Below are 16,436 nucleotides of genomic sequence, written 5' to 3' on the forward strand. Positions count from 1 at the left end.
GGGCCCGTTTCAGCAGAAGCTTGTATAGGTGAAAATATGTTTTGGGTTAATGTTGAGGTTACGGTTTAGATAAAGTTAAGGTTATTTTTAAGATTAAGGTTAAGTTAAGGTTAGGGTAAGGGTTCGACAAGTTGTAAATATAGTAAAGGTTAGTGTAAGTCTCCAGGATGGTTAATTTATAAAGTATATTCATGTGAAAGTGAGCACATCTTGGACGGTCCTTGGACCCCCTTCCAGTGGGCTGTTGAGTTAAATTTAGAGTTCCGACCTTATTTCATGGAAAGGGATAGGATTAACTTTGGTTAGTCAGGGTAAGGGGGCGGCTTAGGGTTAGACATTTAGTTAGGGTGGCTAATGTAAGAGCAAATATCCCATCAAAATCAATGTAAGGCGCCAAGGACTTAATGTTGGTCGATTCAATGTCCTCTGGAATCATGGATACACAACTCTGTGTGTGTGTGTGTGTGCGTGTGTGTGTTTATGTGTGTGTGTGTGTGTGTGTGTGTGTGTGCGCGCGCGTATGTCAGTGTCCGCGGTTTGGCCGCCAAAGTGTATCGCCCCAGCTATTCTTGGGTTGAATGAATAGTGATCTCCATCCAATCCCCCAGCAGAGCAGATAGCGAGGAGGAGATAGTGCAGGTGACAGCACAAGCCCAACTGATGTAAAGGTCAGAAAGGCCATCAAAAGGCCACATGTGGTTAGATAGCCGAGAGCTCTGCTGACAACACCTCTGGCGTCATTCGCTGCTTAATCACAACTTTTAATTTTTCTCCATGTGCATTGTTGCTCCTAAAGGTCTCCGGGTCTTATCTCTGAGCATGACACATAGTGGAGACGAGCTGAGGTCCTATATAAGTGGTTTCAAGATGAAACACAAACCACACAAGGACTCAAGCGATTTCCAGCCTTTGAAAGACCTCCAGCATCTTTTCACTCTCACCATGTGGAAGGCAGCAATCTTGACCCTGGGTTTGTTGGTGGCTCTGGTAGACAGGGTGCGCTCCAACGACGGCCATCCCTCTTTCTACGGGGTGAAACTGTGCGGGAGGGAGTTCATACGAGCTGTCATCTTTACCTGTGGTGGTTCTCGCTGGAGGAGAAGCATAGGGGACTCAGGTAAGACTGTGTGCGAGGGATTATATCTGCCATGTTTACCTAGAGCCAGAATGCAATATGAAGAGATTTACCTTTCCTTTTTTGTTAATCAGCTCTCATTGGAGAAGAAGCCTTTGACCCATGGAACACAGACCCCATCCCTCAACATACCAGTGAGCAGGACCCTGCAGAGTCCAAAGGATGGAAAGATCAAACGCTGGAGGTGGCACCGGTGGCTACTGGATTCAGACACTCAGCTCGCTTGCCGATCTCAGAGGAGGTGCTTGAGGCTCTGCGGAGTGCGGACAGGAAAGGACGGGATGTAGTGGTCGGACTTTCCAACGCCTGTTGCAAGTGGGGCTGTAGCAAGAGTGAAATCAGCTCTCTGTGCTGAACCTAGTCTCCCTAAACGTGCCTCCAGTCCTATGATTAATGTAGAGCTCCTCTCTTTTTCTGTGATTCCTCCAGTTTTTCATCATAACCATTCATGAAATGACATTTCCCATCCAACTTACTGTCTTTGTGTTTTGACTAATGGATACAGGATTGTGAATGTGTGAACAAAAGGTGTTTATTGTGATTATAACAGATTAATATATATATATATATATAAATGTTTAATAAAGCCTTATGGAGGTGTTACGAATGTGTCTGTTGCTCTTACTAAACATAAGCTAAAATGACAGTTCCTGTTCACATTTCCACTTTTCCAAAACCTTGTTTTAAAAACAAGTTTGAGTAGGATTTTGAAATGGAGGAAGTGGTGGTGACTATGACAACATGAAGTGTCCTACTATTCTCTGATTTACATGTGGTTGTTTTGAGGGGTGGATATCGTAGATTTGCACATTCACAAAGCACTGACATCCATTGGAATAAACCTGCAACACTCGCTGTGTAGTTTATAATGTTGGAACTTCATTGTTTATTTCAAGGACATTCTGCTCAGCTTGCAAAAAAATGCAAGGATCTGTTATAAATCAATTTTAAAGCAGTGACAGCAAATCTGGGCTGAACAAGCCTAACATATACAGGCTTTTATTGATGGTGTGCTTTAAGGTTGCACTGGTGGTCCTGTCCGTGCACCCACGCCCTGCATCACCTTATACATATCATTGTGCAGCTACTGTCGTTGGATCTGATACCACCTGGTGGCCAGAAACAGAATACCACGTACAACAATGCATATGCCATTAAAATGTATTTGATACTTCAATAACTAATTATCCCACCTCAACATATTGTAACATACCATACACTGATTACTGTTCATTAAATATACATTATGGGGGATATTAAAAGTTGATAATGTGTCTGCAGTCGCTCGTTCCTTCCAGTACGGAAGCCGAAGGCGATGAGACAGATCACCCGGCTTGATTGCAAGGCATGCGATCTGTGTCACATACCAAGTAGCGAGCACACAGATCTACCGAGGTCACACTTTTGTGTTCGGGTACAGAGGTTGAAGTCATCGGTTTTTTCATGTTAGCGGCTTCAAGGGAACTGCACCACCGTCTATAGGAATATAGATCTGCGACATTGGAGTGACCAGGTAAAAGCCTTTCGCGGCACTTTCTAGGTGATGCTAACTAGCAATGCTGCTGGGCGATAGGCTGTTGTGATTCTCGATGCGCTCCATTTGCGTCGTCTCGGGGGTTTTAAGCAGCAACACAACTCTGACAGCACCGAGCCGTGTCTCCACTGTCACCGGAGGATCTCTCCCGGCGGCCGATTTCTGTGTGAGTCCGGTGCGGGATGAGCATCATAGCGATGCTAAGCTAGCTTGCTAGCTAAATGAGCCGAGACATTTGCCGCCTGGGCCTCACGTAGAAAGCGTCTCTGTAGTGAGTGGCCCGAGGTTCTTTATTCATGCAGCTGTGAGTTGTTAAAAGTCAACCGTCGGGCGGCACCGCTCGGTTTAACGTAGCCAGGAACGGGACATGCTAATAAACAGCTATGCTAACAGTAACGTCATAGGCAAACACTGTGGATGAACCTATATTGAGATCCAAGTACCCAGGTGTGACTTTAGTAGTTGGCTAGTATTTGGCTCGTTGTTGTCGTGTATTAACAGCTGCTACACTGAATGCGCATTCTACATTATATCTACGTGATGTGAGTTATAATGCACAGAGGTGGGGCCGTCTGGTTGTGTGTTGCACATTCCTCCTAAACAGGTAATGTGTGTGTGTGTGTGTTCATGTCTTGTAGGATGGATTGGCAGCCAAATGAACAGGGTCTGCAGCAAGTGCTTCAGCTACTGAAGGACTCCCAGTCCCCAGACACAGCAACACAGAGAGCAGTGCAAGAAGTATCCTCATCTCTGTCTGTGTGTGTGTGTGTGTGCGTGTGCAAGGGAGTATGACCCGTTCACTCCTAGTGTTTACACCCGTCCTAAGTCAAGTTCAGGTCTGAATGCGTCCTGAGATCTCACCATTCAGCCCACAGTCAGAGGTGGACGAGAGATGTGACATAATTTTTGCTGTGTGAACGTGTCTGGGGCCACAAATGAATGACTCCTACTCAGATGTATGAATCCAACATCCTTCTTGCTCCTCAGTGACCATACAGTGATTTCTTTGGGACAGAACACCACATAAGGATTGATACTGTTTACTTCACAGCTGCATTCATTCGGCGCTCCTCTCTACCTCTTGCTCACTCATGCAGACACACCCACACAAGCACATTGGCATCGGAAACATCTTTATACTCAGTCTGGGTAAAACCACACTATTTCATCTTTGCAAACACAAATGTGAGTAATGCATTTGGAGCCGGGAAGTGCGATGTGATCATAATTGGCCACAGGAGTCACATTCAGAGCCGTTTTAGACAGACAAACTTAATCCTCTCCACTTATGATTGAATATTTCAGGACGGATGTTAATAGCAGGTCTGAACAGGGTCTGTATGTGTGGGAGAGGGTGAGAGAATAAGTATGAGATTTTAACTCCTCTGTGGTTGCTTGTTTTTCATACTGAAATGACTGTGACAGCTGACTGTACATGTTGTCATGTGCAGACTAAAGCCAGCGAGCCAATATGATTCACTGTTAATGTATATGAATCCACTCTTCCTCAAAGGGAATCAAGAACCATAAGTAGAACTAGCTATACCCTGTGTGTGTACATGTTCGATCTCCTTAACAGAACCTGCAGAAACTGGAGCAACTTAATCAGTTTCCAGATTTCAACAACTATCTCATCTTTGTCCTCACAAGCCTCAAATCTGAGGGTATGTATGTGCACGTCAAAAAGAAGGATATTTACTTCAGAGCGGAATTGTTGTTTCCTTAAAAAGTATATACCTTTATTGTCTGCAGCAAATATTTCCTTGTAAACCTCCTTCCCATTCAAAATAAATAAATAATGTGTCTCTGTCTCCACCTCTCTGCTGCCTTTCTGTTAAAGATGAACCCACTCGCTCTTTGAGCGGTTTGATACTGAAGAACAATGTGAAGGCTCACTACCAGAACTTTCCTCCCAATGTGGCTGACTTCATCAAACGAGAATGCCTCAACAACATTGGAGACCCTTCACCGCTCATCAGAGCTACGATCGGTGGGTGTTTGAGTGAGAAAGGAACAATGGTGAAAGAGTGTTAGCTGCACTTTCTCACCAGTGTGAGTCAGACTTCTATGTAGGTGGTTGAATTTCTGCAGGTAATGTGGCTGTGTGGGAGCAAGCGTTGCATTGTCAAGAGATTCAAAATGAATGAATCTGCTGATAGGTGCAGTTATTTATTAGGGAGTTTGTAAGTAACTTAATTTGTTCTCATCAAGGTATCCTGATCACGACCATAGCCTCTAAAGGAGAGCTGCAGACGTGGCCAGAACTGTTGCCTCAGCTCTGTAATCTGCTCAACTCCGATGACTATAACACCTGCGAGGTCAGCCTCACTAAACTGCACACACACACGCTTTGCAATGTTTTGCAATAATCAGATTTGTGTCTGTTTCTTGTTGTTAAAAATAACAACAACTTTGTTTATCATTTTCTCTGTCAGGGTTCTTTTGGAGCTCTGCAGAAAATCTGTGAGGACTCTTCTGAGTTGTTGGATAGCGATGCTCTGGACAGACCTCTCAACATTATGATCCCAAAATTCCTCCAGTTTTTCAAGCATTGCAGCCCCAAGATCAGGTCTGTAAAACACTAGAGTCTTCTGGCTGACTCGACAAGCTATTTGTGTCGCCTCCATAGCCCACAACAGTAGAATCTTCCTGATAAAAATCAGTTGCTTTTCCTTTTTCAGATCCCATGCTATAGCATGTGTGAACCAGTTCATCATTGGTCGAGCTCAGGCTCTGATGGATAACATAGACACCTTCATTGAGGTGAGTGCTTCAACTATGTCTTGGTAGAGCTTGTGTTGTTACCATAAATACCATATGTTTTGACCATTTTCCCTCTCTTCGATCATCACGAGAAAACAAGATCAGAGTCAGTTTTTCCAGCACCCCTCGTCTAGCCCCTTCAGACTGATTATATAACAGTCAAACAAGGCAATGCAGAAATTTATGTTTTGTGTTAAAGGAGAAAAACTACATAGAAATATGCTGCAAAGCTCGTTTCAACCACTAATGGTGCAGAAGGAACGCAGTCATGTTATCTCGGCATCAGACCAGTTTTCAGTCAAGCCTCACTCTCCAGTTTATTCCTGTTTGCGAAGTATATGTAAAAGGATTACGTGTATGACTAATTCCCATGAATTATTAGAGCTTTGGAAATCTCCACGTGGACGACCATAAGAAGAAGAAGCGATGCCCTGTTTATCAAGGAATATCCCAGATATCCTAGAGATTAGTGTGATGGTTAGAAAACACGGGGGAAGATGCACACCTCTATGAATTATGTTGACTGGGGCAACCCGCCATAGTCTAATTAGTACCGCCACAGTTTTTGACCTTCGTGTTCGTAGACATGCAGGCTTGTTACCAATTTATTTTATTTTCGACTCCAAGTTGATCTCTCCTGTGTCTTTCCCACTCAGTGTCTGTTTGCACTGGCCGGGGACGAGGACAGCGAAGTGCGGAAGAACGTGTGCAGGGCTCTCGTCATGCTGCTGGAAGTCCGCATTGACCGCCTCATCCCACACATGCACAGCATCATCCAGGTGAGGGTGTGACTTGATCAAACAGACAGTATTTGCTCCTTCTCTCACTCCTCAACACTCTCCCCCTCATGGCTGCTTCTTCTTGTTTTTTCTCCAGTACATGCTGCAGCGCACCCAGGACCCAGATGAGAACGTGGCTCTGGAGGCCTGTGAGTTCTGGCTGACTCTGGCTGAACAGCCCATCTGCAAAGAGGCCCTCTCTGGCCACTTGGTCCAGTAAGTGTTTATGCTATGAGAATCTTGCACTTGTATAACTGGATGACCAAATGATTTCAGCTCAGTAATATTGTTGTGGTCTGTCTCTGTCTCAGGCTGATTCCTATCCTGGTGAATGGGATGAAATACTCTGAGATTGACATCATTCTTCTAAAGGTCAGCCACACCTGGACAAATCAAATGTTCCCCTTCACACTCTGCTCTCCTCTCGGGCTGTTTACCCGTTTCAACTCTCCATTCATATTTCTCTCTGTTGTTCTTCAGGGCGACGTTGAAGAGGATGAGGCAGTTCCAGACAGTGAGCAGGATATCAAACCTCGCTTCCACAAATCCCGCACCGTCACCCTGCAGCACGAAGGAGGGGAGGGCGAGGAGGGGGAGGACATTGATGAAGACGAGGATGATGATGATGATACGCTGTCTGACTGGAACCTACGTGAGTTGCAGACAAGCAGTTTTAGTAATCCTCTCTGGTTATCATGCAGTAGCTCTTACTATTAAGGTATTTTCTTAGATAGTCTTATTTTTTTAAGCATTGGTTTAATGTAAAAGGATTATTACAGATCCTTTTTTGTTTTTCAACCATTACAAAACATGCCAAGTACACTGTAGCTACACACACACACACACACACACACACACAGGTAAGCATCTAGTTTTTGTTACACTACCACTGGGACCCACTATTGGCTCATTTGTCTGTAGTTGTATTTTTTTGTGCTCTGATGGGCCAGTTTTTCACATGCAGCATTAGATTAAAAATGTCAAGGTTATCAAATGCTTACGGTGTCTTCTCTTTGTAGGGAAGTGCTCGGCAGCAGCTCTGGACGTCCTTGCCAACGTGTTTCGTGAGGAATTGCTCCCCCATCTTTTACCCCTGCTGAAAGGTCTGCTTTTCCATCCTGACTGGGTCATCAAGGAGTCTGGCATCCTTGTCCTGGGGGCTATTGCTGAGGGTAAGATGTGGCAAAGACTTGCTATTGAAATACAGAATACTTGAGCAAAATGGGTGATTTTCTTTGGATTATTACAATTTAGATCGGTCACTGACCTTAAATGGGTTGGGGGGGGTACATTTCAGGATTAAAGGAAACCTGTATTCCACATTTGAATTGATCTATCTTGATATTTCATTGCTGACTTGGCTTTAATGTTTTATACAACTTTTTGTCCACCCAGGCTGCATGCAAGGCATGGTTCCTTACTTGCCTGAGCTCATCCCCCACCTCATTCAGTGTTTGTGTGACAAGAAAGCTCTGGTCCGCTCCATCGCTTGCTGGACTCTTAGCCGCTACGCACACTGGGTGGTCGGCCAGCCCCCTGACTCCCATCTCAAACCCCTCATGACTGAGCTGCTCAAACGCATCCTGGATGGCAACAAGAGGGTGCAGGAGGCGGCCTGCAGGTAAAACCCTATCTTTTTCCATGTCCATCTGTTTAATATTCGCTCACTTTCTGCTAATTTATCTCTTTATTATCTTATCTTTGCTACAGTGCGTTCGCCACTCTAGAGGAAGAGGCGTGTACAGAGCTGGTGCCCTATCTGAGCTTCATCCTGGACACGCTGGTTTTTGCATTCGGGAAGTATCAGCACAAGAACCTGCTCATTCTTTATGATGCCATAGGAACACTGGCAGACTCAGTGGGACACCATCTGAACCAAACTGTGAGCTCAAAAAGACATATGTCTGTACAAACCTCTGTTTTGTTGTATAATACAACGACAAGCCAAACTCAATCTCTTGTGTTGTTAGGAGTACATACAGAAACTGATGCCTCCACTGATTGCCAAGTGGAACGAGCTGAAGGATGAAGACAAAGATCTCTTCCCATTGCTGGAGTGTCTGTCGTCTGTTGCCACAGCGTTGCAGAGCGGCTTCCTCCCCTACTGCGAGCCTGTTTACCAGCGTTGTGTCACCCTTGTCCAGAAGACACTGGCTCAGGCCATGGTAATTGAAACAAACACACTCACTCACACATGGGTTTGCCCACTGAAAAGGAAATTCAGGGTTCTGCTACATTACATATAAACTTTATCCCACCTCTGAATTTTTCTTTACGCCTGCTTGTGCCTCAGATGTACAGTCAGCAGCCAGACCAGTACGAGGCTCCCGACAAGGACTTCATGATCGTGGCTCTGGATCTTTTAAGTGGCTTGGCTGAGGGGCTTGGGGGCCATGTGGACACACTTGTGGCTCGCAGTAACATCATGACTCTGCTTTTCCAGTGCATGCAGGTGAGAAGAGCCGGTGTATTATGTCTAATTTGAGTTTAAAGTTAATCCCTGGTTGCTTTTATGCCGTCACTCCAACGGCATCAGTTTTTAATTGGATTGTCGACCTGTTCCTCCATTTCTCATGAATTTCCGATCTCCGGAGTGCCTGGTTACAAATGTTTCCTTGGACTGTGAACTGATAAGGTTTTGGTGGAAAAGGTCTCTTAGACTCTCTGTCCCTTTCTTGTGAACAGAATTTATCTGGAACAACCGGAGTGTATTTCATTTCTTGTACCCAAGAGGTCCCTGTGACCTCACTCAAACCTTCTTACACTAATTTAGCATTCAAAATTTCACACAAATGACTGAGGATTAAATAATGAAGTGATGACATTTTATATCCAAAAAGCCAAGTGTCGACTTCACTCAGGAATTGCACAGATCTTTTGCACATTGTTAGATTTCTCCACAGGATGAATGATAACATCTTTTGACACTGTGTGTTTACATTTCTCCTTGTGTCTGTGCCTTTTTTGTCCCAGGATACGATGCCTGAAGTAAGACAGAGTTCATTTGCTCTACTGGGTGACTTGACCAAGGCATGCTTCCCTCATGTCAAACCATGTATTGGTAATTATCTAATTGTCTCCCTCACTTACACAGACACGCATACACTTACACTGTACACACACCAGGAGCTCTCACGATCCTCCTTTGTGTGTATCCAATGTGATGTTAACATGTTTGTGTGTGTGCTGCAGCTGAATTCATGCCGATCCTCGGGACAAATCTTAATCCAGAGTTCATCTCTGTCTGCAACAATGCAACTTGGGCCATCGGAGAGATCTGCATGCAGATGGGTGAGTTTTAGCGAATCCTAAATTATGTAATGTCATTAAGTGTTTGTGTGGTTAAATATAACAACAGATGCTGTGTGTCTCACTTTATTTTTGTTCTGCTCTGTTAGGAGTGGAGATGCAGCCGTACATTGCCATTGTCCTGAACCAGCTGGTAGAGATTATTAATCGACCCAACACCCCCAAGACCCTGCTGGAGAACACTGGTATGTGAACATATACAAATGTGTACCCCCTCTAAGGAGGCCAGTTTTCACCCCTGTCTACGTGTCTGTCGATTGTTTTGTTTATTTTTAAGTAAGGTTACAGGGGACTGAAAGCACAATGCAGTTAATGTGGCATTTAATTGTTCACATTGTAGAAGTGAGTTCAGTTAGTGTCAGAGTACTGGACACACTCTCGTCTGTCCTGACTGATCTGTGTCCTCTTCCAGCAATCACCATCGGTCGACTGGGATATGTGTGTCCTCAGGAGGTCGCTCCCATGCTGCCGCAGTTTATCCGACCTTGGTGAGAAACTGTTGTATCTCTTGTTTGATGCCTCTCATTGCCTATTCTGTAGCTGTGCCATTTAATGTACAGCATCTGAACATGCACGGTCAGCATTGGCAGTTTCCATATATCACTGACACACACTCTCTTATCTTCTGTGGGCTTAGCGCATCAGATTGTTCCCATTGTTTTCTCTCCTCTCTCTTCCACTCTGTCTGCTCTCATGTTAGCTTATCCTTAAATGCAAGACTTAAATTCCTTAAAATGCTTTTCCACGTTATCACATTGCTGCAGAACACAATCACAGAATTATAAGGACCCTAGCACTTAGCATTTATTTAACTTTTTCAGTTTGGTTGTAGCTCACTTGTGATTTGTATTTAATTTTACCCTCAAAGACTAAATTAGAAAGTACAAATCTTTGTACAGCATCTGATTGGTTTATTGTGGGCGGCAGGTGCACATCTCTGCGGAACATCCGAGACAACGAGGAGAAAGACTCTGCCTTCCGTGGGATTTGCATGATGATTGGTGTGAACCCAGGAGGAGTGGTGCAGGTGAGGCTTTGTACACTGTAAGACCTGAGGTTTTTAGGGTTTATTCTTGAGACCTTTTATTTATAATCCCTTCCTCTGTTTGTTCAGGACTTCATCTTCTTCTGTGATGCGGTGGCGTCCTGGGTGAATCCTAAAGATGATCTGAGAGACATGTTCTACAAGGTGAGGTTCCAGGTCACATGGAGGGGCGAGGTCCAAAGATCGAAACCTCAACCCCCCCTCCATAATAACAAAGATACACAAAGGCATAAAAATACCTCCCGGTGAAAAAGCAGTGGCCCTTCAAGTAGAAGACTCTGACAAAGGTGTCTAGAGAGTTTGTGGTTATAAGAAGCGACTCCGGCATCTGTGTGTCGTAAAGAAAAACACGTGATCTCTGCAGCAGTATTCATTTGTCACTTCCTCCCCCTGCCTGCTGTAAGACAGAGATCATTTGCTCTACTGGGTGACTCAACCAAGGCACGCTTCCCTCATGTCAAACCATGTAATTATCTCATCGTCTCCATCACTTACACACAGACACACACAAATACACCAGGATGCTTTTTGTGTATCCAATTTGTAAAAAAAAAACACCCTAACGTTTAAGAAAGTGAAAAGAATTCGTGGATCTGCCACAAAATGAAATGGGCTCTTCCTTAGCTCGTGTCTCATCCTACCACCGCTTATCAAGGAAATGGGTTCTGTAGTTTTTATGTAATCCTGCTAACAAACGGACAAACGGCAATGAAAAACGTACCTCCTTACTTCAGGTAACTAAAATTATGAATTTGAAAATTTTGAGAGAGAAACCATCCCCATCCACTGAGACCGACCAGTCAGTCGAACAATCAAATGCCGGGTTGTTGCTTTCATGAAACCAGACCTTGATGAAGGAACAGTTAAAAAAGGGTCACACTAGTTGCAAGAGAAATTATTATTATTATTAATAATACTAATAATTATTAATAATAATAATAACTCCTGTGGCCAAACTAGTTAAGAAGTTGAAAATGACTTGACAGTTTGTCTGAACTACATTTTCTTCCACAGATCCTGCATGGTTTTAAGGAGCAGGTTGGTGAGGAGAACTGGCAGCAGTTCTCAGAGCAGTTCCCCCCACTGCTGAAGGAGAGACTGGCAGCGTGCTATGGCGTTTAGATTCTCTACACCCACCCAAGAGGTAACTACGCGTTTGCTATTATTTAAATCAAATCAACGTTGTATAAAGGATTATACTGAAATTAATTTATTCGCGTCTGCTCTCCCTCTTTGTCCATCCTCACAGGTGAGCCAGCAGGAGGAGGGTGAATGGGAAACTCATCCATCTGTGTATTGCGCTGCCCTGATCTGGGGGGAGGGAGAGGGACGCTATTGGCCGCTCCCCCTGACGGACAGCCCCCACGCCCTATGTGTTTGTCCATAGAGGGAGGGTGGGCGGGTGGGAGGGAGGGACAGGGGGACACCTCTAGATTAACTAGGCAGGGACCCGACACAGAAAAACTAACTGGTAGGGACAGATAGAGAGGGACAGATAGAGAAGGATGGAGAGAAGGACATGGAGGAGAGATGGAGGGAAAGACAAGTAGGGGAAAGCAGGAGTCAGGGAAAGAGACCAGCTCAGAGAGAGAGTCAGGGAAAGAGAGGGAGGGAACTTAATAACAAGGCAGGGAAAAATAAAGAGCTATAGAACGGTCTGTAACTGGCTGGAAAGACAGTAGAGATTTTAATGGGATTCCTAAGTGTAAGAGTAACCGATAGCTTGACTGACAGGGACAGCCCAACGTACACCGACTCAAAACATACAGTACACTTGCACATGCAGTACATGGAACTGACTGCGGGTGGCACTATTATTTCGACTTTTTGAGACCTACTACATGTAGTTGGGGACAGACACATAGGTGTCTAAACTCTGTTCAATTTCTGGGTGATTTCTTTAATTTTCCCCGGGGAATAGGATTCAATAAGAATAACTTCATCTGTAGTGACTGAATTCTACTGATCTGTAAGATAATCTCTCGCTTTCCACATCTATGTTTCCTTCATTTTGAACAGAGAGCTGCTTCACAGAGCTATCCGTCTGTCAGACATATTCCTGTCACATTTCCTACCTGATCAACAGAGAGAGATAGCGGGGGAAGAAAAACATAAATATAAAAGAGAAAGTGTCTTTCACAGAAACCATTCCTCTAGGAGAGGGAGGATTAGGGCTAACACATTTGTTTTCTCACCAGACGGGACAAAATCATAGAAAGAATAAACACATCTTTATTTGTGTGTGTGTTCTGTGTATGTCCCTGTGTGTATGTGTTTGTGTGCGTGTGTACAGTGGGGCCCACAAATCTGGAAACCACTTTCCGATCAGACTTTTGGGCCCTCTGTGTCTGTGTGTGTCTGTGTCCAGGTGCAGTTTGTTAATCCTTACTCCGGCATTCTGTGTATACAGTGAAATGTGTATTGTTTTTGATCATGGTACCGAGCTTAAAAACTTGACTCCCACCACAATGTCCTCGGCACCTGTTAACTGTGACCAAGTGTGTGTATGTCTGAATGTGTGTTGCAAGAGTGTGTATGTGTCAATGTCTGCATTCGTACTGATATCCATTTGATGCCATATTGATATCTTAAGTAAAACAGTGATTAGCAATGCCATTGTGTTCTTTATAATGTTTTAAAACTGGTCCATATTCCCTTTTTTTTTTTTGCTGCTACTGATGAGTTTTGTTTCTATAGTAAACTTAAATTCGCACAATTAACGCAAAAAATGCTATTTTCAGTGACTGTTTCAGTTGTTTTTTTGCACTTTTAATTTAATTTTACCTTTTTTTTGTATGGACATTTTTTTAACCTCACCCATACGATATGTCGTGACCCTAATGTCAGTGTTTGTCATACTGTGTTGCACTGTGAAATTAAGTGTCTTTGACTGGCAAAGATATCCCAATACTAAATGGCAAATAAAAACAACTTTGTGAAACTGCGACTAATCCGCACTTTTACAATGACTAACCTTGCCATAGTGATGAGGTGGGTGTGTGAATGCGTTTGTTTGTTTGTGTGTGTGTGTGTATGTGTGAGATCCTGCATGAGTATGCGTGCATGATAACCCTTTTTTAGCCTATGAGCATGTTTTGGGTATTTAGTGTTTATCTGATGTGTGCACAGTAGGGGCACAAATTACTTTTGTTTGCTTGGAAGGGTTTGTAGCCTGCCCTAGCCGACGCTGTGTGCATGCTTTATGTCTGTGTTTTCACTGAATGTGTTTGTGCGTGTGTTCGCGTGTGTGTGTGTGTGCAGTGGTGTGTGTTTGATGTATGTGTCGGAGTATAACGATCGCCCTTTACACACCAACACACCACCTCAATACACAGTAAGGGGAAAGCTGAATAATACATAAATATAAGCTAGGACACTGCCAAAGAGCAATAGCCAGGGGGATTTAACAATGGCCAATAGGTAAAGACAAGCTGCTATATTAACTTTCAGTTTGTACATCATGATGATGTAAAGTAAAGGCACTAAAGAGCATTTTAAGATTATTCATAGAATAAGGGTTAGTCAGTAAACTTAACTACAGGGATCTGGATGTTTTCATTGATTCTGTGCCATTATTTTCCAGCGTGTAGACATTTGGAAACTTGTACTTTGATTGGACCTAGACTGTGATCACGGAGATAATCAAGCAATCACAAATCACTTCAAATACAAGGACAATCTGAGCCCGGGTCCAATCCTATTTCAACAATCTTAGTTCAAAGCTTGTATGACGAAATGTCTTTGGTTTCTTGTTAAGTTTCGTGTTTTTTTTAATGCGGGTAACTGATGTTTTAAGTTCCATAAACGGTTTCTGTATCTGAAAGATAAGTTTACGTTTTTTTTGGATGATGCTGTAGCAGTGACAGATTAACGGAGACAATGGGTTTCAGTTGTTACAAAAAAGATGGGAACAAAAGAGGGAATGAAATGAGAGGAACAATATTTTCTTTTCTAAATTCTGCTTATATACTAAAGAGCATGATATTGTTGCTATTTAGCAGAAAGATTTTGATACCTTTTTTTTTGTGGTACTGGTTCTACTGGTAATAACCTTTACCAGTTGTGATCCTTTTTTTTTGAAGGTGGGAATGGAAATAAAATGTTTTTTCAGTCTATTACATGATTTACAATTTGTGTGTAAAAACTCCCAGAGGAGTGTGAATTATTGGACTAAATCAAGTAGTGCTTGCTGAAGGCCAGTCTGATGGTGTACCTTAGCTTTCATGCTCATTGGTTACGTTTGGCCTCTTCTTGTGGACAGAAACCCCCAAAACAGGAAAGTCGAACTACACTGACATTTGCAAATCTGTAAAAACTACACATGCTCAGCGGAAACTGATCCATTACCTCCACCCACATCTGAACTGTTTCCATTCATAACCGAGCTGCCACTACCAGCTTTGTCTCTTATTTCCAGGGTTAGGTGGTTGGGAGCTGGCACTATGGTGCAGTGGTTAGCACTGAGGCCTCACAGTGAGAAGCTTCTGGGTTTGAACCTGTAGAGTTTGCATCTTTCCCCTGTGCTTGCTTATTTTTTTTACAGGTACCCTGGCTTACCCACAGTCCAAAGTGGAGCTCCTTTATTGCCTGTACAGGTGTGAAAGTGAGCATGGATGGTTTTCTGTCTCTATATCTCGACCCTGAGATGGACTATTGACCTTCTTGTTCTAGGGTCTACTCCATACTCCCTCCCTCTAAGGATAAGTAGAACAGATGTTTAATGAATGGATGTTGGGGCCGGCTGTGGCTCAGGGAGAAGAGTTTGAATCCGATACTCCCCCATTCTGTGCCAAAGTGTCCTTGGGCAAAACACTCCTGATGGCTGTGCCAGCAGTGAGAGATGTGTGATAGAGAAAGTGCTGCACATGGATGCGCTGTATGAATGTGTGTGTGGAATGGGTGAATGGGCAAACTACTGTGAAGCACATGAGTGGTCATCAAAAGAAAAAGCTTATGAATAAAAACCATTACCAATATCACTGGGAATATGTATGAAACCAGACTGTGCCGCTTTTACCAAGACTGGAACTCTGGCCTGAGAAATGATCTGTGTGTGTTTCTGTATTTTATTGTAATTTGTCTTTGGGGTTCATTTTGGCCGGTCCTCATTTTCCAAGTGTCCTCACAGGGTTGCATCCGGGGTTTGGGTTAGAATTAGCCTAAAACCCGCCGGCGCAGATTGATATGTCCCCCAATGTTTAAGGTTCGAGTTAGGGGACATGGCAGATGGTAAGTATATGGAAAAAAAGAAAGAAAAGAAAGGAGGTAAGTGCATGAGGTTAATATAAAATCCAAACTGTTTGAAGTTATAGTAATGTTAGGATAAGGTCTGCATGTTGTCTCATTTACAGACGTTTCATGTGTTGGTTGTTAGGACCCTGGAGAGTCAAGCATTTAGTTGTGATGGTTAAGATTAGGGTAAGGGGCCAGGGAATGGATTATACCGATGAGTGTTCCCACAAACATAGACGTACAATAATGTGCGTGCATGTGAAATACAAGATGTTCATTAACATGATACAGAGAGAGTATTTGACAGAGTGAAGACTGCACATTGCTGGTGTCTGAGTAGAAGAGTCTGTCTCTGTAGCTGCACGACTGTCTTTATTTGGATTCAATGTGCTAAGCTCCTGATATAGAGAGCTGCTTCTAAACATCATGCTCACGCTGCAGAATACCACCCCCCCCCCCCCCCCCCAGTTTAGCACAAACATACAGATCACCGAGAAAAGCACTCAAACATCTGAGTTCTCTTTAGACAACGGGCATCAAGGAAATCTTCATTCAATTAGTCACTTATATTTCAATTATGTCAAATGGCACAAGTTTCCCCAGGTGTTGGGGAATCACAGGGTCCTCACGTCGTCATCT

At 43.6% G+C, this 16,436-nt stretch overlaps 2 protein-coding genes across 3 annotated transcripts; both read left to right on the forward strand.

Moving 5' to 3' along the window:
• The first annotated feature begins 688 nt into the window (after positions 1-688).
• Positions 689-1,702, forward strand: rln3b (relaxin 3b). The gene is made up of 2 exons (XM_062387643.1): positions 689-1,117; positions 1,210-1,702. The coding sequence occupies exons 1-2, from the start codon at positions 775-777 to the stop codon at positions 1,488-1,490; spliced, it is 624 nt and encodes a 207-aa protein (XP_062243627.1). The 5' UTR covers positions 689-774; the 3' UTR covers positions 1,491-1,702.
• Positions 1,703-2,462: 760 nt separating this feature from the next.
• tnpo2b (transportin 2b) lies at positions 2,463-11,955 on the forward strand. 2 transcript variants are annotated; one of them, XM_062388661.1, is made up of 24 exons: positions 2,463-2,648; positions 3,308-3,407; positions 4,258-4,333; positions 4,510-4,659; positions 4,881-4,987; positions 5,105-5,238; positions 5,351-5,432; positions 6,089-6,211; positions 6,309-6,427; positions 6,523-6,583; positions 6,692-6,863; positions 7,231-7,383; positions 7,607-7,832; positions 7,922-8,093; positions 8,182-8,376; positions 8,505-8,663; positions 9,185-9,272; positions 9,404-9,502; positions 9,610-9,705; positions 9,933-10,008; positions 10,448-10,547; positions 10,635-10,709; positions 11,580-11,709; positions 11,815-11,955. In XM_062388661.1, the coding sequence occupies exons 2-23, from the start codon at positions 3,309-3,311 to the stop codon at positions 11,685-11,687; spliced, it is 2,670 nt and encodes an 889-aa protein (XP_062244645.1). In that variant the 5' UTR covers positions 2,463-2,648; position 3,308; the 3' UTR covers positions 11,688-11,709; positions 11,815-11,955. The 2 variants fall into 2 exon arrangements, with proteins under 2 accessions (XP_062244645.1, XP_062244644.1); XM_062388660.1 differs by lacking the exon at positions 2,463-2,648 and having other exon boundaries at positions 3,297-3,407.
• The last annotated feature ends 4,481 nt before the right edge of the window (positions 11,956-16,436 follow it).

This window comes from Platichthys flesus, chromosome 5 (genome assembly GCF_949316205.1).
Source record: "Platichthys flesus chromosome 5, fPlaFle2.1, whole genome shotgun sequence".
NCBI lineage: Eukaryota > Metazoa > Chordata > Actinopteri > Pleuronectiformes > Pleuronectidae > Platichthys > Platichthys flesus.

Excerpts from the sequence above, each read along its gene's own strand:
- rln3b (XM_062387643.1), top strand. The coding sequence starts at position 775 with ATGTGCATTGTTGCTCCTAAAGGTCTCCGGGTCTTATCTCTGAGCATG. Across the intron at positions 1,118-1,209 it reads GAGAAGCATAGGGGACTCAG|CTCTCATTGGAGAAGAAGCC; the intron begins GTAAGACTGTGT and ends TTTGTTAATCAG.
- tnpo2b (XM_062388660.1), top strand. The coding sequence starts at position 3,297 with ATGTCTTGTAGGATGGATTGGCAGCCAAATGAACAGGGTCTGCAGCAA. Across the intron at positions 8,094-8,181 it reads GACACCATCTGAACCAAACT|GAGTACATACAGAAACTGAT; the intron begins GTGAGCTCAAAA and ends TTGTGTTGTTAG. Across the intron at positions 10,710-11,579 it reads TGAGAGACATGTTCTACAAG|ATCCTGCATGGTTTTAAGGA; the intron begins GTGAGGTTCCAG and ends TTTCTTCCACAG.